The 24,877-nt window shown below is 45.3% G+C and overlaps 2 protein-coding genes across 2 annotated transcripts in view; one reads left to right on the forward strand and one right to left on the reverse strand.

The window, feature by feature from the left end:
- MED17 (mediator complex subunit 17) lies at positions 1-22,909 on the forward strand. The gene is made up of 12 exons (XM_081950699.1): positions 1-324; positions 1,589-1,755; positions 3,203-3,422; positions 6,006-6,142; positions 6,242-6,326; positions 8,926-9,078; positions 9,911-10,041; positions 13,413-13,597; positions 14,877-15,014; positions 16,994-17,111; positions 17,398-17,557; positions 21,558-22,909. Exons 1-12 carry the CDS (start codon positions 84-86, stop codon positions 21,764-21,766), a joined length of 1,944 nt encoding a protein of 647 aa, XP_081806825.1. The 5' UTR covers positions 1-83; the 3' UTR covers positions 21,767-22,909.
- The window catches only part of VSTM5 (V-set and transmembrane domain containing 5), an 11,224-nt gene continuing 8,660 nt past the window's right edge, over positions 22,314-24,877 (reverse strand). The window contains exon 4 of the mRNA XM_081950718.1: positions 22,314-24,491. Within this exon, the coding sequence (XP_081806844.1) occupies positions 24,448-24,491 (44 nt within the window). The 3' untranslated portion in view covers positions 22,314-24,447. The remainder of the gene's footprint in view (positions 24,492-24,877) is intronic.

Raw genomic sequence — 24,877 nt, forward strand, 5'->3', positions numbered from 1 at the left:
TCTGCGCATGCTCTTTCCGGGCAGGAGGCGGAGGGGAGAGGCGGCGGCGGTGGCGGCTGCGGAGCCGCCGAGGGAGGCGGAAGATGTCGGGTCTCCAGGCGGTGCGGATCAGCATCGAGTCGGCCTGCGAGAAACATGTGCAGGAGGTCGGCCTCGACGGCAGCGAGACTTACCTGCAGCCGCTTTCCATGTCGCAGAACCTGGCCCGCCTGGCGCAGCGCATCGACTTCAGCCAAGGCAGCTCCGGTTCCGAAGAGGACGAGCCCGTCCCGGCCGGAGAGAGCCGCGAATGGCCCGGGAGGGACGAGGAAGAGGAGGAGGAAGGTGAGGGAGAAGCAGGAGGAGCCTCCTCCGGCAAAGGAAGCTAAGCGGGGTGGGATCTGGTGGATACTTGGATGGGGTACCACCAGGAGATCCCAGAGCTGGGAAGTTTATAAAAAATAATCCATAACTGCAAAAAACAATGCATGTAGGAGTCGGATCTGGTTGGATGAGGGACCACCAGGAGATCTCAGCGCTGGGAAGTTTTTTTTTTTAAAAAAAAATCCATAACTCTGCAAAAACAATGCATGGGACGGATGGGGACCACCGGGAGATCTCAGTGCTGGGAAGTTTTTTTTTTTTTTTAAGAATCCATAACTCTGCAAAAACAATGCATGGAGGGGATGAGGGACCCCTAGGAGATCCCAGAGCTGGGAAGTTTTTAAAAAAAATCCATAAGTGCAAAAAACAATGCATGTAAGAGTCAGAACTGGTTAGATGAGGGCCCACCAGAAGACCTCAGTGCTGGGAAGTTTTTTTTAAAAAAAGAATCCATAACTGCGAAAGCAATGCATGGAGGGAATGGGGGACCCCAGGAGATCCCAGAGCTGGGAAGTTTTTTTTTTAATCCATAATTGCAAAAACAATGCATGGAAGGGGTCGGACCTGAGGATGGACAGCGTGTGTTGCCTTTCAGAGCTGCCCCAAAGCAGTCTTTTTGGAGGAACTGGGATTCTGCAAGGGTGGGGAGAAGTTGAACCTGGGTTTATGCATGTGGATGGGAGACCACTAAGAGATCTCAATGTTCGGAAGTCAGAAAAAAACCTCCGTCACTCTGCAAAAACATTACCCCGAAGCACTCAGCAAGGCCGTCTCAGTTTGAAAGCAGATGTTCGTGATCTTCTTTAGGCGTACCCTCCCTAATTTCAATTAATTATAGGATTTTGTTTTTAGCCACCAAATGACTCTGGGTGGCTTCAGAAACTGAAAACAGAGGAAACTACAAAGGGAATTCTATTCAGTATAAAGGAAAACCACCAGCTTTTTTGGGGGGGGGGGCAACAAAAATACATATTTTACCCACCATTAAAAGGAAACATTTTGGGTAGCTTTAAGTACATTTGCTTGAATCCTGTTCACAGGATGGACAATGTATGTTGCCGTTCACAACTGCCCCAAGGGAGTCTTTTTGGAAGAACTGGGATTCTGCTAGGGTTGGTAGCAGTTGAACCCGAATTTGTGCATGTGGATGGGAGGCCACTACGAGATCTCAACGCTCGGAAGTTGGGGGGGGGGAAAAACCCATGACTCTGTTCTTGTTTTTCAGGCCTGATAAAATTCCAGCCTTCTCTCTGGCCTTGGGATTCAGTGAGGAATAACTTAAGGAGTGCTTTGACAGAGATGTGTGTGCTTTATGATGTCCTCAGCATAGTCAAAGATAAAAAGTTTATGACTCTAGACCCAGTTGTACAAGAACCACTTACTCAAAAGCAGGTACGGGGCATAATTTCTCTTTATTCTGTTCAAATATCTGTTGCAAGTTTCTCATCTTGGCTTGTAAAGAGTTACACTTTTCAAAGTGTGGGTGAAGTCCCCTCTTTGGCTTATATGGATTTATTTGCTTGGTTTCTGTCCCTTTTTTGGGGGGTCACACCCTATATTCATGCATTGTGTCTATTGTTTTTGAAGGGGTGGGTCCTGGTTTTTAACACTTTTTATTTGTAGTCACCCAGACTCAGGACTCAGGCAGCATATAAATTTAAATAGTACTAAAGATAAAGGTTTCCCTCGCACATATGTGCTAGTTGTTCCCAGCTCTAGGGGGCAATGCTCATCTCCATTTCAAAGCCGAAGAGCTAGCGCCAGTATGACTAAACGCCGAAGGCGCATGGAACGCTGTGCCACTGTTCCAAATAGCATCCAAAAGTAAATTAGAGTCCGAGGCAAAGTATTGCTCAAAGTACCAATTTATTAAGAGAGCCATGTTGGCACGTCTGGGAAAACCCGAATCTGAAAGCTTCCCGGTTTTCCTCACCCAGTTGAAATTTCAAGATCCTGTCCCCACACCCACAAGCCCATCACATGGCCCAATCTTCCACTGCCATGCTGGAAGGGTTCCACCCATCCAGTTCCGGCCAGGTGCAGAGACAAAGGATGACCTTGGCTTTCTAGAAAGAATGTTGTTATGGCTACATATCACCCAACTCTTTATAATCTCCCCTCCCATTTTCCAATCATAGAAAATGCATAGTAGAATAATAGAAAGTGTGGCAGGCCTGAAATCCCAAAAAGAAAAGATGGCTTCCAGGCCTGACATGCTTTTACCTTCCCACCAAAGGGGGTCCCTGTTTTTCTACTTGCAATTTTACGTGCTTTCAAATTGCTAGGTTGGCAGAAGCTGGGACAAGTAACAGGAGCTCACTCCATTACGCAGCTTCGAACTGCCAACCTTTCTGATCGATAAGCTGAGCGTCTTTGCCACTGAGCCACTGCATCATTTTAAAGCAGGGGTGTCCAAACTTGGTAACTTTAAGACTTGTGGACTTCAACTCCCAGAATTCTGGGAGTTGAAATCCACAAGTCTTAAAGTTGCCAAGTTTGGACACCCCTGCTTTAAATAGTACTACTGTACTATGATTATTATGATATCAATGAACAAGGATCCTCAACTCCAGATATAGCCTGAATCCGGGCTGGGTGATTTTGTGTTTTTCTGCTTGGGGACAATAAATGCCACAGCCATTAGCCACGGTGGTTGCCTTTGATGGTCAAAAACATCTGGAGGCCTCTGGTTTTGCATTACTGTATTAAATAAATACTATCAATTACTTCAGCCATTCGCATTCATGACAGGAGCAAGTGTAGAAATCTCCTCTCAGTCTGTTGTCCGACGGACAAGATTGCATTTCAGTTGATTGGAGTTTCTTTCTTCCATTTTTAGAATCCTCAGGTGTTGCAGCTGATGTCCAAGAAAAAATCCTTAGCTGGAGCAGCCCAGATTCTTCTGAAAGGAGCAGAAAGGTTATCCAAATCAGTGGCGGAAAACCAAGAAAACAAGCGGCAAAGAGATTTCAACTCAGAACTACTCAGGCTGAGGCAGCACTGGAAACTGAGAAAAGTGGGAGATAAAATCCTTGGAGATTTGAGCTACAAGAGTGCAGGTGAAACCAGGAGGGGATCATTTGCGTACATTTATTTCCAGGGCTGCGCAACCATTGGTCTGAAGTGTAGGGGTTTCCTGCCTGAGCAGGGGGTTGGACTAGAAGACCTCCAAGGTCCCTTCCAACTCTGTTATTCTGTTTTATATAAGTGTGATTTGTGTTTGTGTGTGTGTGTACCAGGGGTGGGTTCCTGCCAGTTCTAACCTCTTGTATAGAAGAGGTTCCACAAATCGACAGTGCCGTTTAGAACCGGTTCCAGCTCCCTCCCCCCGCCCGTCCGCACATCATCAAGATGAAGAGCGAGAGGAGGAATTCTGGGAGTTGAAGTCCACAAGTCTTAAAGCTGTCAAGTTTGAACACCCCTGGGGGTTTTTTTCTAAAGGGTTAGGGGCGCAAGGGTCTTGTAACTTGACAGCTTTAAGACTTGCATACTTCAATGCCAGAGTTCCTGAGCCAACACTTTGGTTGCTAAGTAAGGGCGTTGTTAAGTGAGTTTCACCGCATTTTACAAGTTGGCCACTCCCACCCGGTCACATGGCCGGCAAGCCGCTCCCACCTGGTCACATGGCTGGCAAGCCACTCCCACAAAGCAGGCCACACCTACAGAAGAGGTTGTAAAAAAATTTGAAACCCACCACTGGTGTGTATATACTTGTACATACATAAGGTGACCAACTTTTTTACAATGAAAAGGGGGACAAAACGTTCTATTGTCCAAAATGCTAAGGTGACCAACTTTTTTACAATGAAAAGGAGGACAAATAAATTGGAAAAAATATATCGTAAATAAAAGAAATATTTTATTCATTGCAATAATAATACACTAAAATATGATATATGCATAATAAAAACATTTGCAACATTTTATATTGTAATTATGCTTACATGCCTGTTAATTATTATTTAAATGAGTACTTTTCCATTGAATTAATATTTTTTGTCAATGTATCATCTTCTAACAATATATTGGAAATATCTGAACAAGAAATATCCTTCATATTGAATTTTACGGCAAGTGCTGCAGCTAGAGTATCAACATTCAATCTCGATTTCTCACTTGTCCAAAAATCATTGGCAATTGAAAAAACTCTTTCAACTGCTGCCTTAGTTCCAGGGCAGCACAACGTAAATTGAACAAGTATAAATAAATGTTCACATGGAATATGTTCATTTTTTAAATGGCTGAAAATATCCACCCATCTTTTATCAATTTCAACATGTTGATTTTCCCATTGTATTAATTTTTCAGAATTTAAGTATACATTCAGTCTTCTAATTTCTTTGGAGACAATTGTCGTCTATTTTAATGTCTAGCATTTCTTTAGATAAAAATTCAACACAAGATTCAATATCTGTTCAATATACTTGTGATGAAGTAAAAAAAACACCATTAAAAACTGTTTAATAAAATACGTCACATAACACGCAAATATCAAAAAGGAGGACATGTAGGAGGACACTTTTTGAGGGAGGACAGAACTTACAAAAAAAGGACTGTCCTCCCTAAAGGAGGACGGTTGGTCACCTTAACATACATGTATATATGAATAGGTGTGTATGCATGTATGTGCGTATACACACGCGCACACACATGTAGTTCTTGTTTCACAAACACAAGTCCAAAATTTCTAGGGAGGTGCTAGAAATTTGAGTTGAGTCTTCCCCTGTTTTACGACCTTTCTTGCCACCGTTGTTAAGCAAATCCCTGCAGTTGTTAAGTGATTAACACGGGGGTTTACTGAATTTGGCTTCCCCCTTTCGACTTTGCTTGTCACAAGGTTACAAAGAAGATTACATGACCTGGGGAAACAACAACCGTCTTAAGTATGAGCAGTTGCCCAGCATCTGAATTTTGATCACATGATTGCTGAGTGGTTGTAAGTGTGAAAAAAGGTCATAAGTCATATTGTGTAACTGTGGATGGAGATAATGTGGCAGTGGTGGGTTCCTAACCGGTTTATTGCCGGCAATTGAATGAAAATTAGTCCAAAAAAGGAAAACAGCTAAGGAGCAGCAATTCAAGCTGCCGCCCCGGATCAGCTGGGCTTCAGAAGGTGGAATAAAAGTAAGTATAACCCAGGGGTGGGCAGGTGGGCCCACTTAAAAAAAAAAAAGCAGTCCAAACCGGTAGGAACCCACCTCTCTAATGTGGGTGCATGTGTGCGAAAAATTAGTTTTAAATTCAGCTTTATCGTAATATAAGTGTTGAAGAAAGTAGAAACCAATATCTTTTGCTCTGATTGTGGTTTTGCTTGATTAATCTTCCCTTGTCCTTCAGAGCATTGTTTCTCAACCTTGGCAACTTTAAGTCCTGTGGACATCAACACCCAGAATTCCCCAGCCAGCTGGGGGATTCTGGGAGTTGAAGTCCACGGGAGTTAAAGTTGCCAAGGTTGAGAACCGCTGCTTTAGAGATTGTATGGCGTTTCTGTAATCCAAGACAAATTTCTTTGAAGTGGTGTTTGATGCTTTAAAAATGATGCCTACATTGTATGCACACAGGAGAAGGTGCAAACCTGCACCGGATATTTCAGATCTGCGTAATGTAAAATATAACACACTCTTTTCAACTTCTTTATAAAGGCTCTCTATTTCCACATCACGGCACCTTTGAGGTCATAAAAAATACCGACATTGATCTGGATAAAAAGATTCCCGATGATTACTGCCCTCTGGCTGTTCAGATTCCAAGTGATTTGGAAGGCTCTGCCTATATTAAGGTTTGTCAATGAAATCTGTTTATGCATTGATTTGGTTAAAATGCCTAGAAGGAAAAATCCAGACCTTAAAATTGTGTCTCTTTTTTTTTTAATGTTTAGGTATCTATTCAGAAACAAGCACCAGATATCGGAGACCTTGGAATAGTCAACCTGTTTAAAAAACCTATCTTGAAATCTAAGCCAGGTATTTGTTCCAGAATGCTAATTGTTATATTTCAAAAAAGCATACTTTGAAAGAAAGATGTTCTAAAGCAGCTATCGAACAGTACTCTTCAATTTACAATCACAAATTGGGATTAGAACGACCGTTGCTAAGCAAGACAGTTGTTAAATGAGTCGTAGTCAATTTTGGCCCAAAGATGCTTTTTCAAGAGGCAACTGGACTTCGGGGGGGGAATTTTTTTTTCTTTGAAGACGCTTCAAAGCTTCATCCAAGAAGCTTCTTCAGCTCTTGACAGGACGGTGGGGAATGGAAGGATTTCTACTCCTTGCAGACAGCTGGTCATTTGCATTCTTCTACCCTGTTTCCTTGAAAATAAGACTTCCCTGGATAATAAGCTCAATTGGGCTTTTGAGCATATGCGCTAAAATAAGCCCTCCCCAAAAATATTGCGCAGCAGCAGCCATGAGGTGATTGCGTTCGCCGCCTCCTGCACCTCAAAAATAATAAGACCCCCCCTGAAAATAAGGCCAAGGGCTTATCTCAGGGGGCTCAAAAGAAAATAAGACACTGTCTTATTTGGGGGGGACTCACGGTAGAGAGTTGTTGAGGCCACTTGGAGGTTTATTTGCAGTACACAGATGACCCTGAGGACACAGATAAACCTCCAGGTGGCCTTAATGACCTGCTAAAAAAATGCAAATGACCTGCTGTCTGCAAGGAGTATAAATCCTTCCATTCCCCACCATCCGGTCAGAGCGGAAGAAGCTTCTTGGATGAGAAGCGAAACGTCTTCAAAGAAAAAAACCAGAAAGTCCAGTTTGTCTTTTAAAAAGCACCTTTGGGACAACCATGACCTGGACGATTCAGATATGGCCAATTGCATTACCTTTTCTTGCCATCGGTAAGCAAATTCCAAGGCACCTGAGGGTAGAACAAGAAGCGATGGGTGGAAACTAATCAAGGAGAGAAGCAACTTAGAACTGAGGAGAAACTTCCTGACAGTTAGAACAATTAATCAGTGGAACAGAAGTTGCCTCCAGAAGTTGTGAATGCCCCAACACTGGAAGTCTTTAAGAAGATGTTGGATAGCCATTTGTCTGAAACGGTATAGGGTTTCCTGCTTAGGCAGGGGGTTGGACTAGAAGACCTCCAAGGTCCCTTCCAACTCTGCTATTGTATTGTAAATTACCGCAGTCCTTAAGTGAATCTTATGGTCATCGAGCAAATCCAGCTCTCCCTGTCGGCTTTGCTCGCCAGAAGTCAAGTACAAGGGTCGCAAGTGATGATGGCGTAATCCTGAAACATTGCATCAGTTGGGAACGCAGGCCTGGGGCTGTACGCCCAAATTATGTTCGTGCGGCAGTGGTGGGGATGCTGCAACAGTTATAAACCAGGGTCCATTGTAATTTTGAATGTTCGCTAAACCAAATGGTTGTAAGCCGAGGACTACCCTGTACTGCTTTAGAGGTTGAAAAATGTTTTACGTGCCACTTTGAACAAGAATTCTGTAATTGCAAGCAAACCGAACATTTACATTTTGCTTTAGTAGACAGGGAAAAATATATATTGTCATCTTTCTTCCCTCTTAAAACATTTAAAACCTGCATAAACAGGGATAGAATCAAGATCACCTGAATTGTTTATACCACTTTATAATGCCTTGGTAAAGCCACACTTGGAATACTGCATTCAGTTTTGGTCGTCACGATGTAGAAAAGATGTGGAGAATCTAGAAAGAGTGCAGAGAAGAGCAACAAAGAGGATTAGGGGACTGGAGGCTGAAACATATGAAGAACGGTTGCAGGAATTGGGTATGTCTAGTTTTATGAAAAGAAGGACTACAGGAGACATGACAGCAGTCTTCCAATATCTCAGGGGCTGCTACAGAGAAGTGAGAGTCACACTATTCTCCAAAGCACCTGAGGGCAGGACAAGAAACAATGGATGGAAACTAATCAAGGAGAGAAGCAACTTAGAACTAAGACATTTCCTGACATTGATTGGAACAATTAATCAGTGGAACAACTTGCCTCCAGAACTTGTGAATGCTCCAACACTGAAAGTTTTTAAGAAGAGATTGGATAACTACTTGTCTGAAGTGGTGCAGGGTTGCCTGCCTAAGCAGGGGGGTGGACTAGAAGACCTCCAAGGTCCCTTCCAACACTGTTATTCTGCTATGTTCTATTTTTGGTAAATATCTTAAAGGTGCCAATGCTTATGAATGTTTATGTCCCCCGGGATCAGTGCAAAGAGAGACTCCCTAGTACAAATCAGGAATTGCTTTGGAAATGTGTCCTGTTTAAACTATAGCAATAGCTCTTAGACCAGGGGTGTCCAAACTTGGCAACTTTAAGACTTGTGGACTTCAACTCCCAGAATTCCCCAGCCAGCATGGCTGGCTGGGGAATTCTGGGAATTGAAGTCCACAAGTCTTAAAGTTGCCAAGTTTGGACACCCCTGTCTTAGACTTATCTACAGCTCCGTGGTGCTTTAACAGAGCAGGTCTCCGAACCTTTCCAACTTTAAGACTTGCGGACTTCATTTCCCAGAATTCCCCAGCCAGCATGTTCCTTTTTCCTTTTTTGACTGATTTGTAAATAACAGCGATTCTCTTATTCAGGGGCTCTGCATTGGCAAACCAAGCTGGAGACCGCCCAGAACGTTCTCTTATGTAAAGAAATATTTGTTCAGCTTTCTCGGGAAGCCGTGCAAATCAAGTCACAAGTTCCTCACGTCGTTGTGAAGAACCAAATCATTTCCCAGCCCTTCCCAGGTGAGAGTTAAGACAGTGTGAAAAAAGGTGGATTTGACCCACTTGTTGGTGCGAACGAAGAGACAAGGTTCCGTTTGAAGTGCATTTGAAGCATTTTATTTAGTTCAAGTTTATGTCTATTTTTCTGGCTCCTCTACGCTACTGTTTCTATCCATGTAAATAGGGATGACTCAGAGATATGACATGGACTGATCTTAACCAAACCATTGATCCATCCTTCCTTCCCTCCCTCCCTTCTTTCCTTCCTCCCTCCTTCCTTCCTCTTTCCTCCTTTCCTTCCTTCCCTCTCTCCTTTCCTTCCTCCTTTCCTCCTTTCCTTCTTTCGTTCCTCCCTCCCTCCTTCTTTCCTTCTTTCTTTCCCTTCCTCTCCTTCCTTTCCTCCCTTCTTTCCTCCTTTCCTTCCCTCCTCCTTTCCTCCTTTCCTTCCCTCCTCCTTTCCTCCTTTCCTTCCCTCCCTCCCTCCCTTCTTTCCTTCCTCCCTCCCTCCCTCCTTTCCTTTTCTTCCTCCCTTCTTTCCTTCCTTTCCTTCCCTTCTTCCCTCCCTTTCCTTCCTTCCCACCCTCCCTCCTTCTTTCCTTCCTTCCTTCCTTCCCTCCCTCCCTCCTTTCCTTCCCTCCCTTCCCTCCCTCCCTCCTTTCCTTCCCTCCCTCCCTCCCTTCCTTCCTTCCTTCCTTCCTTCCTTCCTTCCTTCCTTCCTTCCTTCCTTCCCACCTATCTACTTACCTATCTACCCTTATATTTAAGAAATCAACAGCTAAGTATCAAGAACCAGAATGTAATAACACTACAAGATGCAGTTCACACATACGCAATTTTGCACTTCGTTTTGTAGGATTGCAGCTCTGCATTTCCTTGTGTCACTCCTCAGAAGACAAGAAATCCCAAAAGTCTACTTCTGAGAAACAGGGCCCAGAAGATCATCTTTACGTTCTGGAGCACAATCTTCACCAACTGATCAGAGAGGTAAACAACTTCACTGCAGCAGAGCTTTGAGTTCAGATTCTCCCCTTTTTCCACTGAACGTCTTGTGAGGCTTTGAGGGGTACAAAAATATTTCATGTGCAACGTGTTCCTGAAAATGGAACCTCTTGTAGGTGCTTGTTGTGGCCCATCAGTGGCAGCCCAGTCGGAGAGTGAGGAGTTTGGAGAGGAACATGAGCTAGTCTTGGAAGCTGGGGGAGGCTCGGATGAGGGCTCTGCATCGAAGGCAGAGGTGGGGCCGAGGCCTTATGGCAGTTCTCAGCTGCCTTCGGAGCTAGACAGCAGTGAGGCAGAGGAACAGATGGAGCCTGTTCCCAGTGTGCGCATGGGCACAGCTGCCAGAAGAAAAAAACAGCTAAGAAATCAGGGTCGACTTGGGAGTAAAGTCACAGGTGGACGATGAACGGACCCTCCCATAGGAAATAAAAGGAGTGAAAGGGGAGTGGATTTTTGCCGGAAACAATTCATTCATTTGTTTCAGGAGTGTGAAGATCTGTCCGTGAATCTCAGAGACTCTGTGCCAAGTCCTTGCACAGTAGTACTGCGTTTGGAAAATATTTACATGGCAGCTTTCCAAGCTAGATAAGTTCTGTGGTCATAAATCCACCTTTGAAAGACTGTTTACCAGGCCTTTGCTGAATGGGAATGAGAGGAGTTCACATTCGTTTCATAAAAAGGGGTTTTGTCGGGACCAGGAATCTGCTTTGTGCTTTTGGGGGGAGCCTAGGTCAGAACAGTGCTGAACATGGCATGACTTCAGAGCAGCCTGTTTTTATCTCAGCTATGAGATTGGATGTGGAAGGATGTATGCAAGGCAGCTGCTTACGCCTCTGTGCCTTTGAAGGTGTTATGAGTTGTCCCTTTAAAAAGAGTTTGACTACAACTGAATGCATGATGGTATCAGTAAACCTAAAGGAAGAAAAAAAGGAAGGACCTAGGAAAACTCCATAACAGGCTCAGCAGTAGATTGGCCGAATTTAGAATGGAACGGCAAGGAACGTCAACATAGAGTGCAGCACTGCAGGCTACTTCTGCCGGCTGCCTGCAATTTGGCAGTTCAGATCTCACCAGGCTCAAGGTTGACTCAGATTCCCATCCTTCTGAGGTCAGTAAAATGAGGACGCAAATTGTTAGGGGCAATAGGCTGACTCTGTAAACCACTAATAGAATGAATAGAGTGGTATAAAGTAGTATGAAGCGGTATGTACCGTATTTTTCGGAGTATAAAACGCACCAAGATTTTGAAGAGGCGAATTAAAAAGCAAAGTTTTTGCACTCTGCAAACCTCCCAAAAACGCCCCCCCCTTTTTTTTTAAAGAAAAGGGCATGAATAGCCTTTAGGAGGTTTATAGAGTGCTCCTGGGGGCTGGGGGGAGGGGAAAATTGAGCAAAAGACTACCCATTTTTTGCTCGTTTCTGCCCTCCCCAGCTCCCAGGAACACTCTGAAAGCCTCCTAAAAGCTATGCACAGCCATTTTGGTGAAGGGGACGGGGTTTCGCGAGGTACAAAATGCTGTATTCAGTGTATAAGACGCACCCAGATTTTCAGTCTCTTTTTTTGAGGGAAAAAGGTGCATCTTATACTCTGAAAAATATGGTAAGTCTAAGGCAGGAGTGTCCAAACTTGGGAACTTTAAGACTTGTGGACTTCAACTCCCAGAATTCCCCAGCCAGCATGGCTGGCTGGGGAATTCTAGGAATTGAAGTCCACAAGTCTTAAAGTTCCCAAGTTTGGACACCCCTGGTCTAAGGGCTATTGCTATCTTCCTTCCTTCCTTCCTTCCTTCCTTCCTTCCTTCCTTCCTTCCTTCCTTCCTTCCTTCCTTCATTTCCTTCCTTCCTTCATTTCCTTCCTTCCTTCCTTCCTTCATTTCCTTCCTTCCTTCCTTCCTTCCTTCCTTCCTTCCTTCCTTCCTTCCTTCCTTCCTTCCTTTCTTCCTGTTAGAATGCAGTACTGCAGGCTAACTGCCCATTGCCAGCAGTTCAATCCTGTCTCAGCCTTCCGAGGTGGGTCAAATGAGGAAGTCAGTGGGGAAGCTAGATCCACTCAACGGTGTTACTAATTTAACAACTACAGGGATTCACTTAACAGATGAGGCAAGAAAGGTCTTCGAAATGGGGTAAAACTATTGCTTGGCAAATTTCTCACTTAGCAACATAGATTTTGGGCTCCATTGCGGTTGTAAGTCGAGGACTACCTGTACATCTCAGTTCTAACTAGATCAGAATATCTAGGACATGGGAGGATCTGCTGTTGTTGTAAAGCAGAATATTTTAGCGATGGAAATTCCGGTCTACTTCGTCTACGGTGAAAGCCGGTTAATGTTGTATGCAATTATTGCCAAAGCTACAGTTCACCTGAAACGGCTCTTGAAATTGGGGCGGTACCATATGTGGTGGACGTGCGCATCTGTGAAAAAATATTGGAAAAAAATAAAAGATTGCCTGGAGGAGATTACCACACACCAAATTGAACTAAAACCGGAATTATTTCTGTTAGGAATTATAAAAGGATGCAAATTATGCAAAAAAAAATATTAGACTTAATTCTACACATAAGCACAGCAGCGAGAATTACGTTCGGACAAAACTGGAAAAATAATGACACACCAACAGAAGACAATGTAATTTAAAAAAACATTGGAATGTGCAGAGATGGATAGGCTCAAGAAAGAATTAAAAGAGAAAGAAGAATCTGAATATTTCTCCCTATGGGATTTATGGTATAATTGGCTAGAGAAAGTGGTTCTCAACCTGTGGGTTGGGACCCTTTTGGGGGTCGAACGACCCTTTCACAGGGGTCACCTAAGATCATCGGGAAACACATATTTTCGATGGTCTTAGGAACCAAGACACCAATTTTATGGTTGGGGGTCACCACAACATGAGGAACTGTATTAAAGGGTCACGGCATTGGGAAGGTTGAGAACCACTGGGCTAGAGAAAGGGGAGGGAGCAGGAAAGCAAAAAAGAAAGGAAGAAAGATCAACAAATTAAAAAACAACTACAAAACCGGAAAATGATTAAAAGAGAAATACGAAATAGACTGTAGCAAATAAACAAAAGGAAATGGATACAAAATGACTCAGATATAATAAAGGTTGTTATACATAGAATATATAGACTGTTATATATAAAATGAAGAAAAAAGATGTATGAAATAATATAAATGCACATATATATAAAGTTATAGTTATAAAAGACTTACATGTACAGATAAAAGAATCACAACAGATGCGTAAAAGAAGTGTAATGTGTTACAAAGATGTGAAGTTTGCATAAACAAAATAAAAAGTTTTAAAAAAGAAAAGAAATTGGGACGGTAACCTCTCGACGGCTTTCCCCTCCCACAGTTCCACAAGCAGACCCTGAGCAGCAGCGTGATGCCTCATCCGGCGAGCGCTCCTTTCGGCCACAAAAGAATGAGGCTGGCCGGACCTCAGGCGTTGGATAAAAACGAAATCGGCTCCTTGCAACCCAGCGAGGGGCTGCTGGAGAAGATCATAAAGCAAGCAAAGCACATCTTTCTGAGACGCGCGTAAGTAGCCACCTGCTGTTGGGGGCCCGTCGGCTCCCAGCGGAGCTAGCAGCGGAGTCCGACCAAGTGGCGGGAGGGCCCAGGCTGGCTTTGGAAGATTCTGATTAGGAAACAGCATCAGAGGCAGAACCGGGGCCTTCCGTCCTCCCCCAGGTGGAGAGGCAGCTGTCTTCGGGGCCTGAGCTGAGTGACGGGGAGGAACAGATGGGGCCCCATCCAGGGGTGGAATGCTACAAGTTCGTCCGGGTTCGGGAGAACCGGTAGCTAATGTTATGGCCGGTTCAGAGAACCTCCAAATCCCACCCTTGGCTGGCCTTTCCCATCGGGCCCCTCCCAGGAGTCTCCATGCGGTCCATTTTGGATGCAAGTTAAGTGCAGGGCCCATGTGGAAGCTCGGGGAGAGGAAAAAAAATGGGCTGCCTGGAAGTTCCAGAAGGCCAGAAACAGAACTTCCGGAACTTCCAGGAGGCCCATTTCCAGCCTCCGGAGCCCGGGGGAGGCAGTTTTTGCCCTCCCAAAGACTCCAGAGCCTGGGGAAGGTGAAAACACCACCACCACCACCGTGGTGCAGGAGGCCAACTAGGCCATGCCCACCCAGCAACCAGAATCCATTGCTGAAATTTTTAAAGCCCACCCCTGGGCCCATCCCAGATGTGTGTATGCGTAGAGAGGAAAGAGAGAGGAGAGCGAAGGAAAACAATAAGCCTTTTACAGGGTCGCGGGAAAAGGCAGGCGTAGACGCTAGCCAGCCCCTCCCTGGATGGGAAATAAATAGGAGGAGTTTGGGAGGGGCCGGTTGTCGCAGATAACCGTTGGTCTTCTAGTCTATAGCAAGCCGTTCAGATTCCTTGGCTTGTTTCGTTCACTTGCACTGCCAGAGCTTTGCTGTTCCCATTATTGATATGAGTTGCCCTTGACTTACAACCATAAATGAAGCCGACGTTTCTGTTGCTAAGCAGGGCAGTTCTTTTCACCCCACGTTACGACCTTTTTTCGCCACAGTTGTTACACAGATCACCGGGCGGTCATTAAGTGAAACTCGCTTCCCCTCCCCATGACTGTGCTTGTCAGGGAAAGGTGACAAGCGGTGGTTGTTAAGTGAATCATGCAGTTGTTAAGTGAAATTTATTCCCCCCTCCCCTCCCCCCCCCCCCCCCGGTAGGGGAACCGGACTTTCGGTCAGCTCCAGCTAGGACCTTTGTGGCTCTTTGAGGGTTTAAGATTGCCGACTCCTGTTCTAAAACTCTTTATGGTGGGATTTTATTTTATTTTATTTCAGGACTGCTCGGACGATCGACAGTCTTGCCAGCCGAATCGAGGATCCCCAGATTCAAGCCCATTGGTCCAACATCAACGACGTGTACGAGTCAAGCGTCAAGGTTCTCATTACCTCCCAAGGCTACGAGCAGATATGCAAGTAAGCAGGAAAAGAGGGACCGCATTTATGCCCGGCCTGGTTTTTTTTTTTTAAGCAGAAAAATGCAATCCTTGACATTCGACCTTAATGGGAGCTTGCCCGTTAACAGGTGCACGTCGTGGCAGTTGTAAAATAGATCTGTCATCCGACCAATCTGATTTGACAACCATTTTTGCACAGTGGTCATTAAGGGAACCAGCGTGTCAAATTCAAAGCGTGATTTTGCTGTCGCAGCTGTTGCTGCTTTTTCGTTTGCCACCCAAACTCTAGGGGGAGCCCATTCTGGAATGCTAGTTTGCTTTGCGCTTTTATCATTCTTTATTTCACTACGTTTTTAAATACCGTAGCCGTATGGTTCTGAATATTCTGCATTGACATTGATACAATGGGATACAACTTTCCACCGTAGAAACATTTACATGTATATATATATGCTTCCCCGAAAAAACTCGGCTTCCAATTCTTCCAGCAGCGGCTGCTCTAGGAGTGTGCTCTATGGTTGTGGGCCGGCCACTGGAAGAATCGGAAGCCTAGTTCTGGAGTTTGGAAGCTGGAGAAGAAGTTATGCTCGGAGCGCGGCAGCGGTGGTGGTGCCCTGGCCCTGCAGGGAGAGCTGGGCCAGGGCAGGGTGAGGTTGGGAGGCATGCGAGCTGGGGGTGGAACAGGCGGTCGCGCAACCACCCTCCAGCCGGACAGAGCTCCATGCCCTGACCTAGGGGGTATCCTGAATGTGCCAAGCCGCGGGAGCTGGGGGGCGGGAGGTATCATCACGTATATCAAAACAGAGAAACACCCCCACAACATGAATAAACGTGATGATACCTCCCACCTACTAGACATCTGGAAACTAGCCCTAGTCAATAAACGAGTCCCAGCCACAAAAACCAACACAGGACGCCACCACCAATCACCCTCACCAAACATCAATTCCATCAACCAATCAAGATGTGACAACACAGCCAACCAATCCATTTAAAGCAACAAAGCCAACATTCCACACACACACACACCTATATTTATAGAAAAACGGCAGCTCCGATCAAGCTTTGCTCGCACAAGCACGAAGCCAAAGGCACCAGCCTGGAGATGATGAGTGTGACCTCGTCGAAACGTCGCCAAGATACTGTCAATCTTACACAGGAAAAGACCCGACAATATATATATAGTCATTGTACATATATACACAGTATACGCATACAGCAAAATTCACATAACACCCAGAGACCGGACCTAACACACATGACAACCCCCAAACACACCCCCACCCACCAAAAAATTCCCCGCCCCTAAACCACCCAAGCGTCTATACAATAGACCAAGTAATGCTGTCCAACAGCTCACTGATGGTGGCCCTTTAGTTCATTGTTGAGTGCAATTATAGCTCTGGGATAAAAGCTATTCAGAAGACGTGTGGTCCGAGTTTTAATTGTTCTGTATCTTCTGCCAGAAGGCAACAGTCCAAAAAGATTGTTAGCAGGATGGGAGGAGTCCCTGAGAATGTTATGCAACTTCCTCAAACAGCGAGATGCAAAGATGTCATCCAGGGCTGGTAACTGGAGCCCAGTGATATTCTGGGCAGTTTTAATGATTCTCTGTAGAGCTATTTTGTCCGCTGCAGAGCTGCTCCCATACCATGCAAGAATGCCGTATGTCAGGACGCTCTCAATGGGGCTGCGATAGTAGGACAGAAATAGATGCTGAGATAGATTTACCTTCCTGAGCATTCTCATATATTCAGATAGTATTGCAAATTGCTTTCATTATGGATATGAAGGCAATTTGCAATAGTTATCTGGCAAATGAATGGACATTTTTTATCCCACTATGTTAGTGTTTGACTATGTTTGATTTGATTTCACTCTGACTTAAAGGTAATGATGCTTTTAATGAACACTTTGTATTAGAGAGCAAGGACATTTGTTTTTGACATTAGCACCATGTACAACTCCACTTACAATAATATCTTGTGATTTTGAAAGGTCTATTCAATTGCAGTTGAATATTGGCATTGAACAGACCAGAGTAGTACACAGAGATGGAAGAGTGATCACACTGTCCCATCAAGAGCAAGAATTGCAAGATTTTCTTCTTTCTCAGGTAAAACAAAACCCCAATATTTTGTTTCCCATTCTGGTTTGCATGGACCGTTCTTTTTAGTAGAACTGACTTACTAAGGCAGCAAAGTCTTCATTCCATTATTATTGTAAAAGAGATTAATTAAAATGCCAAGGGTTCGAGAGGGGAACTAAACTACCAAGAGCTATTTATATTAGCATAGCTCACAAAATAAGTGATTGGCGTTTTGAGAGAATGTAGCAGAACCTTAAAAAAATAAAAAAGCTAAAACACACTTTTTTTTCTTTTTCTTTAAAAAAAAATCCAGATGTCACAACATCAGATTCTGGCGGTTCAACAGCTGGCAAAAGTTATGGGCTGGCATGTGCTCAGTTTCAGTAATCATGTGGGGCTGGGCCCAGTAGAAAGCATTGGCAACGCATCTGCCATAACAGTAGCATCACCTAACGGAGACTATGCTGTTTCAGGTATTGTATGAGCATGCTTTCCTGAAAATACGACCTACCCTGAAAGTTAGTCCTAGCTTGATTTTTACACGTGCGCCAGAGATGGCATTCAGGAGGTTCTGACCAGTTCCGGAGAACTGGTAGCGGAAATTTTGAGTAGGTCAGAGAACCGGTAAATATCACCTCTGACTGGCCCCCGCCCCCATCTATTCTCTGCCTATCAAGTCTCAGCTGATCAGGAGGAAATGGGGATTTTGCAGTATCCTTCCCCTGGAGTAGGGAGGGAATGGGGATTTTGCAGTATCCTTCCCCTGGAGTCCGGAGGGAATGGAGATTTGACAGTATCCTTCCCTTGGAGTGGGGAAGGAATGGGATTTTGCAGTATCCTTCCCCTGGAGTGGGGAGGGAATGGAGATTTTACAGTATCCTTCCCTGGAGTGGGGGGGGGGGGAATGGAGATTTTACAGTATCCTTCCCCTGCAGTGGGGAGGGAATTGAGATTTTACAGTATCCTTCCCCTGGAGTGGGGAGGGAATGGAGATTTTGCAGTATCCTTCCCCTGGAGTGGGGAGGGAATGGAGATTTTGCAGTATCCTTTCCCCCGGAATGGGGAGGATTTTGCAGTATCCTTTCCCCCGGAGTGGGGAGGGAATGGAGATTTTGCAGTATCCTTCCCCCGGAGTGGGGAGAGAATGGAGATTTTGCAGTATCCTTTCCCCCGGAGTGGGGAGGGAATGGAGATTTTGCAGTATCCTTCCCCCGGAGTGGGGAGGGAATAGGCATTTTGCAGTATCCTTCCCCTGGAGTCCGGAGGGAATGGAGATTTGACAGTATCCTTCCCCTGGAGTGGGGAAGGAATGGGATTTTGCAGTATCCTTCCCCTGGAGTGGGGAGGGAATGGAGATTTTACAGTATCCTTCCCTGGAGTGGGGGGGGGAATGGAGATTTTACAGTATCCTTCCCCTGCAGTGGGGAGGGAATTGAGATTTTACAGTATCCTTCCCCTGGAGTGGGGAGGGAATGGAGATTTTGCAGTATCCTTCCCCTGGAGTGGGGAGGGAATGGAGATTTTGCAGTATCCTTTCCCCCGGAGTGGGGAGGATTTTGCAGTATCCTTTCTCCCGGAGTGGGGAGGGAATGGAGATTTTGCAGTATCCTTCCCCCGGAGTGGGGAGAGAATGGAGATTTTGCAGTATCCTTTCCCCCGGAGTGGGGAGGGAATGGAGATTTTGCAGTATCCTTCCCCCGGAGTGGGGAGAGAATGGAGATTTTGCAGTATCCTTTCTCCCGGAGTGGGGAGGGAATGGAGATTTTGCAGTATCCTTCCCCCGGAGTGGGGAGAGAATGGAGATTTTGCAGTATCCTTTCTCCCGGAGTGGGGAGGGAATGGAGATTTTGCAGTATCCTTCCCCCGGAGTGGGGAGAGAATGGAGATTTTGCAGTATCCTTTCCCCCGGAGTGGGGAGGGAATGGAGATTTTGCAGTATCCTTCCCCCGGAGTGGGGAGAGAATGGAGATTTTGCAGTATCCTTTCTCCCGGAGTGGGGAGGGAATGGAGATTTTGCAGTATCCTTCCCCCGGAGTGGGGAGAGAATGGAGATTTTGCAGTATCCTTTCCCCCGGAGTGGGGAGGGAATGGAGATTTTGCAGTATCCTTTCCCCCGGAGTGGGGAAGGAATGGGATTTTGCAGTATCCTTCCCCTGGAGTGGGGAGGGAATGGAGATTTTACAGTATCCTTCCCTGGAGTGGGGGGGGGAATGGAGATTTTACAGTATCCTTCCCCTGCAGTGGGGAGGGAATTGAGATTTTACAGTATCCTTCCCCTGGAGTGGGGAGGGAATGGAGATTTTGCAGTATCCTTCCCCTGGAGTGGGGAGGGAATGGAGATTTTGCAGTATCCTTTCCCCCGGAGTGGGGAGGATTTTGCAGTATCCTTTCTCCCGGAGTGGGGAGGGAATGGAGATTTTGCAGTATCCTTCCCCCGGAGTGGGGAGAGAATGGAGATTTTGCAGTATCCTTTCCCCCGGAGTGGGGAGGGAATGGAGATTTTGCAGTATCCTTCCCCCGGAGTGGGGAGAGAATGGAGATTTTGCAGTATCCTTTCTCCCGGAGTGGGGAGGGAATGGAGATTTTGCAGTATCCTTCCCCCGGAGTGGGGAGAGAATGGAGATTTTGCAGTATCCTTTCTCCCGGAGTGGGGAGGGAATGGAGATTTTGCAGTATCCTTCCCCCGGAGTGGGGAGAGAATGGAGATTTTGCAGTATCCTTTCCCCCGGAGTGGGGAGGGAATGGAGATTTTGCAGTATCCTTCCCCCGGAGTGGGGAGAGAATGGAGATTTTGCAGTATCCTTTCTCCCGGAGTGGGGAGGGAATGGAGATTTTGCAGTATCCTTCCCCCGGAGTGGGGAGAGAATGGAGATTTTGCAGTATCCTTTCCCCCGGAGTGGGGAGGGAATGGAGATTTTGCAGTATCCTTTCCCCCGGAGTGGGGAGGGAATAGGGATTTTGCAGTATCCTTCCCCCGGAGTGGGGAGGGAATGGGGATTTTGCAGTATCCTTCCCCTGCCATGCCCACCAAGCCATGCCTACAGACCCGGTAGTAAAAAAGTTTGAATCCCACTGCTGATCTCCCCCCAAAATAAGCCCTAATTGAGACTCCGCCTACTCCAGGATGCACGAGTAAAAATTACGCTAGGGTCGGGATGGGGGGGGCGGGTTGAGCTGCCCTACTACTTACCTTCGGACAGTTGCAGCCAGGCCTTGCGCTCCCCGACACCTGCTTTGCCAGCCCATTTCTTTTGTAGTTGGCAAAGCTTTCCTGAAGGCCTCAGTAACCAATAACAGATAACAGAACAGGATTGATCTGGAACTCTGTTATCGGCTGCAGAGGCCTCCAAGAAAGCCTTGCTGGCTGCAGAAGAAGGACTTTCTGAAGGCCTCTGACAACCAAAAGGGGGCCGGGGGCGACGTGCACAAGTGAGGTGAGTCAGTGCATGACATCCCCCCAAAATAAGACCTGGTGCCTTTTTTTTGGTGGCTAAATATATATATATATAAGACAGGGTCTTATTTTCGGGGAAACCGCGGGTAGTAATTTAACTCATGGAGAATTCTACTTCTTCCTGTGCATCACTTAAATCGAATGGAATGTTACTTCCGAAAATAATAAATGCACTACTGTATACCCTGTAATTGTAAGGCTTGTTAGAAAAGCTTTTAGGCACAGTGGTCTTACTTTTTATTTACAGAGTAATTTTAGTTACTGGGCAAGCGGTGAATCCCTGCTGCTGTTAAGGGAATCACGTGGTTGTTAAGCGAATCCATCTTTTCCCCCCATTGACTTTGCTTGTTGGAAGCTGGCTGGGAAGGTCACAAACGGCACTCATAAGACCCCAGGATGCTGCAACCTTCATGAATACATGCCAGTTGCTAAGCCCCTGAATTTTGATCACATGACATAGTTCGAGTGTGGGAACCAGTCATAAGTTACTTTCTTCGGTGCCGTTGTAATTTTGAACAGTGGCTAAACAACTGGTTGTAAGTTGACGACTGCCTGTACTACAGGGCAGGATAGCATTATTTCCTATACCAAAGTTCTTCCCAATGCCGTGATGGCGAACATGTGCGCTAGAACCCGGAAGTTTAGCTTCACCGGAGTGCGTGACAGTGCTGAAAAGATTCGCTATCACTGTTCGAGAGGACTCCAGAACAGTTTGTAAAAGAACAGTGAAGACAATAAAACAGCAAAGCAAACAGTTCTCCAAAATTAAAACTTTAAACAGCCGTGGTGGTGCAGTGGTTAGAATGCAGTATTGCAGGCTGACTCTGCCGACCGCTAGCAGTTCGATTCTGACTGGCTCAAGGTTGAAACTCCGTCTTCCATTTTTTCTGAAGTCGGTAAGATTGTTGGGAGCAATGGGCTGATTTAGAGACTGTTGTAAAGCACTATGAAGTGGTGTAGAAGTTATGTATTATGGCTAAAAGCAAATGACGATGTGCTTTCTTCCCCTTCTCGTGCAGTACGGAACGGTCCAGAAAGTGGCAGTAAAATCATGGTGCAATTCCCACGGTGCCAGTGCAAAGATCTCCCTAAAAGCGACGTGTTGCAAGACAACAAATGGAATTACCTGCGTGGCCCCTTCAAGGAAGTCCAGTGGAACAAAATGGAAGGGCGTAACTTTGTATACAAAATGGAGCTTCTCATGGCCGCACTGACTCCTTGTTCCTAGGTCAGGGGTCGGCAACCTTAAACAGAGTCACAAAGATTCTAACTGGAAGCCCCCTTTCAATTCTGGAGCCAACCGGAAGTCCGGTTCCCCCACCATAGTGTCTCCACCTAACGAGGCATCTTTTTTCCTCTGCCGATTGGAAGTCCACTTCCCCCACCATAGAGTCTCCTCCTAGCGCGGCGTCCTTTTTCCTCTTCCTGTCCTAACCGAAAACCCTATAAATTGGGGGTCCGACCGGCAACAGGGAGCCGCAGCAGAGCGATGAAAGAGCCACATGCGGCTCCAGAGCTGCAGGTTGCTGATCCCTGTCCTAGGTTAGGGAACAACAATCCAAGGAGGTGATTTTTAGACCGGCGTGTAAGCAAAGTCAGTGAGAACAGCACATACATTCCTGGAAGCAATCTGTTTTTGATAACTCCATGGATTTCTCTTCAGTGGTATTTCATTGCATCTTTTATCGCCTGTGCTCTACGTAGTCTGACCAGCAAGTTCTGAATATTCACTTCGACTGTGACAGTTTTTGAAATAATTAGTCACGTTACCAAAGTTCAAATTTTATTAAATACTTTATTGGAAACTTTGTACAAAGGAGAACAGGTTTACATTTATGTTTTGCCTTTAAATGCTATTTAAATTGCTTGGTTACATCTTTTGAACAAATGGGCTAATGACCTATTCACAGGTGGAATCCAGAATTCTATTTCGGTCAAAATAGTATTTTGCTATAGCGATTCTTGGTTTGGCTCGGTCAAGCGCATAAATGATGACGTTAACTGAAAAATCACTTGCAAGCTTGGGTAAGATTTTGTTTTTATTTTTACACTTAAAAATGAATGTGAAAAGTTTACAAACTTGTTCAACCCGCCCAGGACTAATATCTGCCAGTAAAATAAAAATTGATAATATCCGCTTGGCCACAACTTGGTAACAGGAAGCAATGAGGGAAAATACAAAAATAAATGGAATGTTTAATATTGCCTTCATCAAATACTGGAAAGTTAACAATACCACAAATTTCCATATAATTGGATTGGATTTTTTAAAATAAATCCATTAGTTGCTCTTTGATAGTGATGGTAGTGGGTAAACCATGATAATGTCCTTTTAAATATAATTTAATAAAGAATTTCAGTTTTTCTAAAAGCAGTGTGGTCTACTGGGCGGGGTAGTGGCCTACATGTGGCGCTCTCTCGCTTCACCATCAGGAGACTGGGCGCTGGATCCTAGGTAGCAGCAGATATTTCTCTCTCTGGGCGCAATGAGTTATTGTCTGCTGCTAACTCCATAGGCATCAGGAAGGGCATCCAGCCAGTAAACGCTTGAGTTCTGTTCAGTCACCACAACTCCATCCTGATTCAAGGAGATTACAGGGTCATTTTTAAAAAAGGTGTGGGCTTCTACCGCCTGTATGGATTCAAGGCTTTTGTGCAGAATTGAATGGAATAGAATAGAATAATAGAATAACAGAATTGGGAGGGACATTGGAGGTATTCTAGTCCAATCCCCTGCTTAGGCAGGAATTCCTATACCAGTGATGGCAAACCTTTTTCTTACAGTGTGCCAAAATTGCACGTGCAATTTTGTTCCCGAACTTCTGGTTGGCCCGTTGGGGCCGTTTTTCAACCTCCCCAGCCTCCAGAGCCTTTCCTGAAGCCTGGGGAGGGTGGAAAGGCCCTCACCCGGCCCTCCGGAAGGGTGAAAATCAGCTGGCCGGCACACACATGCGCGCCAGAGCTGATGGCTGGCGTACCAGCAAATATGTCTCCGCGTGCCACCTGTTGCACACGTACCATAGGTTTCGCCATCACTGCCCTATACCATTTCAGACAAATGGCTATCCAACATCATCTTAAAAACTTCCAGTGTTGGGGCATTCACAACTTCTGGAGGCAAGTTGTTCCACTGATTAATTATTCTAACTGTCAGGAAATTTCTCCTTAGTTCTAGGTTGCTTCTCTCCTTGATTAGTTTCCACCCATTGTTTCTTGTTCTACCCTCAAGTGCTTTGGAGAATAGCTTGACTCCCTCTTCTTTGTGGCAACCCCTGAGATATTGGAAGACTGCTATCATGTCTCCCCTAGTCCTTCTTTTCATTAAACTGGACATACCCAGTTCCTGCAACTGTTCTTCATATATTTTAGCCTTCTGTCCCCTAATCCTCTTTGTTGCTCTTCTCTGCACTCTTTCTAGAGTCTCCACATCTTTTCTACAACGTGGCGACCAAAACTGAATGCAGTATTCCAAGTGTGGCCTTACCAAGGCATTATAAAGTGGCATTAACACTTCACGTGATCTTGATTCTATTCCTCTCTTGATGCAGCCTAGAATTGTGTTGGCTTTTTGGCAGCTGCTGCACACTGCTAGGTCATCTTTTGTAGCCCTGCTCCTGGCATGTTCTCTTGAATTCATTGTAGCATTTTGATATTCTCAGAGAAAATTAGATGTCTTATGAATGTGTGGGCAAAACTGTAGGAAATGCAGACCTTTTTTAAATGAGTCCATTATAAATTAAGATATGGGAAGGGCAGCATTTTTCAAACCTCCTGTATATCACTTTCAGGGGCCTTTGTCTTTTCTGTTTCAGAAAACAGCATTGGACAAGTGCATGCCAACGATATTTTTCATGCTTTGCTTCTTGAAGTAGAAACCTGATTTGCGTCAATTCTACAGCATTGCAAAGCTTAACACCCCATTGTTTGAAGCTCGGTTTCTTCAGTTTCGCTTACTGCAAATGAAAGGAGAATCATGTTGATTAAGTCTGGATCCGATGGCAAGGAAGCAGTCAGAAGTAAAGATCCACAGTAGCTGGACAGATTGTACACTAATCTCTTGAGTATCGTGGAAAAGCATGAATTTTTTTTTAGGTTAGTACACTAAGTAAAAATTAGAGAACTAGAGCTGACAGGATTGGCTTTACTCTGGGTTGCATGCCTTTCCAAATCAGTTCAGGAAGGCGTGCATGCTACACACACCTACACACACACAAACACACTTTAAAAACTATCCTCCAAAGCTTTAAAAAACGCGAAGAGGAAACCAGCGCAACAAAATCTAGCAAGAAGACTTGGGATTTCCCTTCCTTACAGTGCATTCAGTTGCGGTGTTACATAG

Source organism: Natrix helvetica, assembly GCF_964273705.1.
Source record: "Natrix helvetica genome assembly, chromosome: 4".
In the NCBI taxonomy this organism is placed as follows: Eukaryota; Metazoa; Chordata; class Lepidosauria; order Squamata; family Natricidae; genus Natrix; species Natrix helvetica.

Excerpts from the sequence above, each read along its gene's own strand:
- MED17 (XM_081950699.1), top strand. The coding sequence starts at position 84 with ATGTCGGGTCTCCAGGCGGTGCGGATCAGCATCGAGTCGGCCTGCGAG. Across the intron at positions 6,327-8,925 it reads TATCTTGAAATCTAAGCCAG|GGGCTCTGCATTGGCAAACC; the intron begins GTATTTGTTCCA and ends TCTCTTATTCAG. Across the intron at positions 9,079-9,910 it reads CATTTCCCAGCCCTTCCCAG|GATTGCAGCTCTGCATTTCC; the intron begins GTGAGAGTTAAG and ends TTCGTTTTGTAG.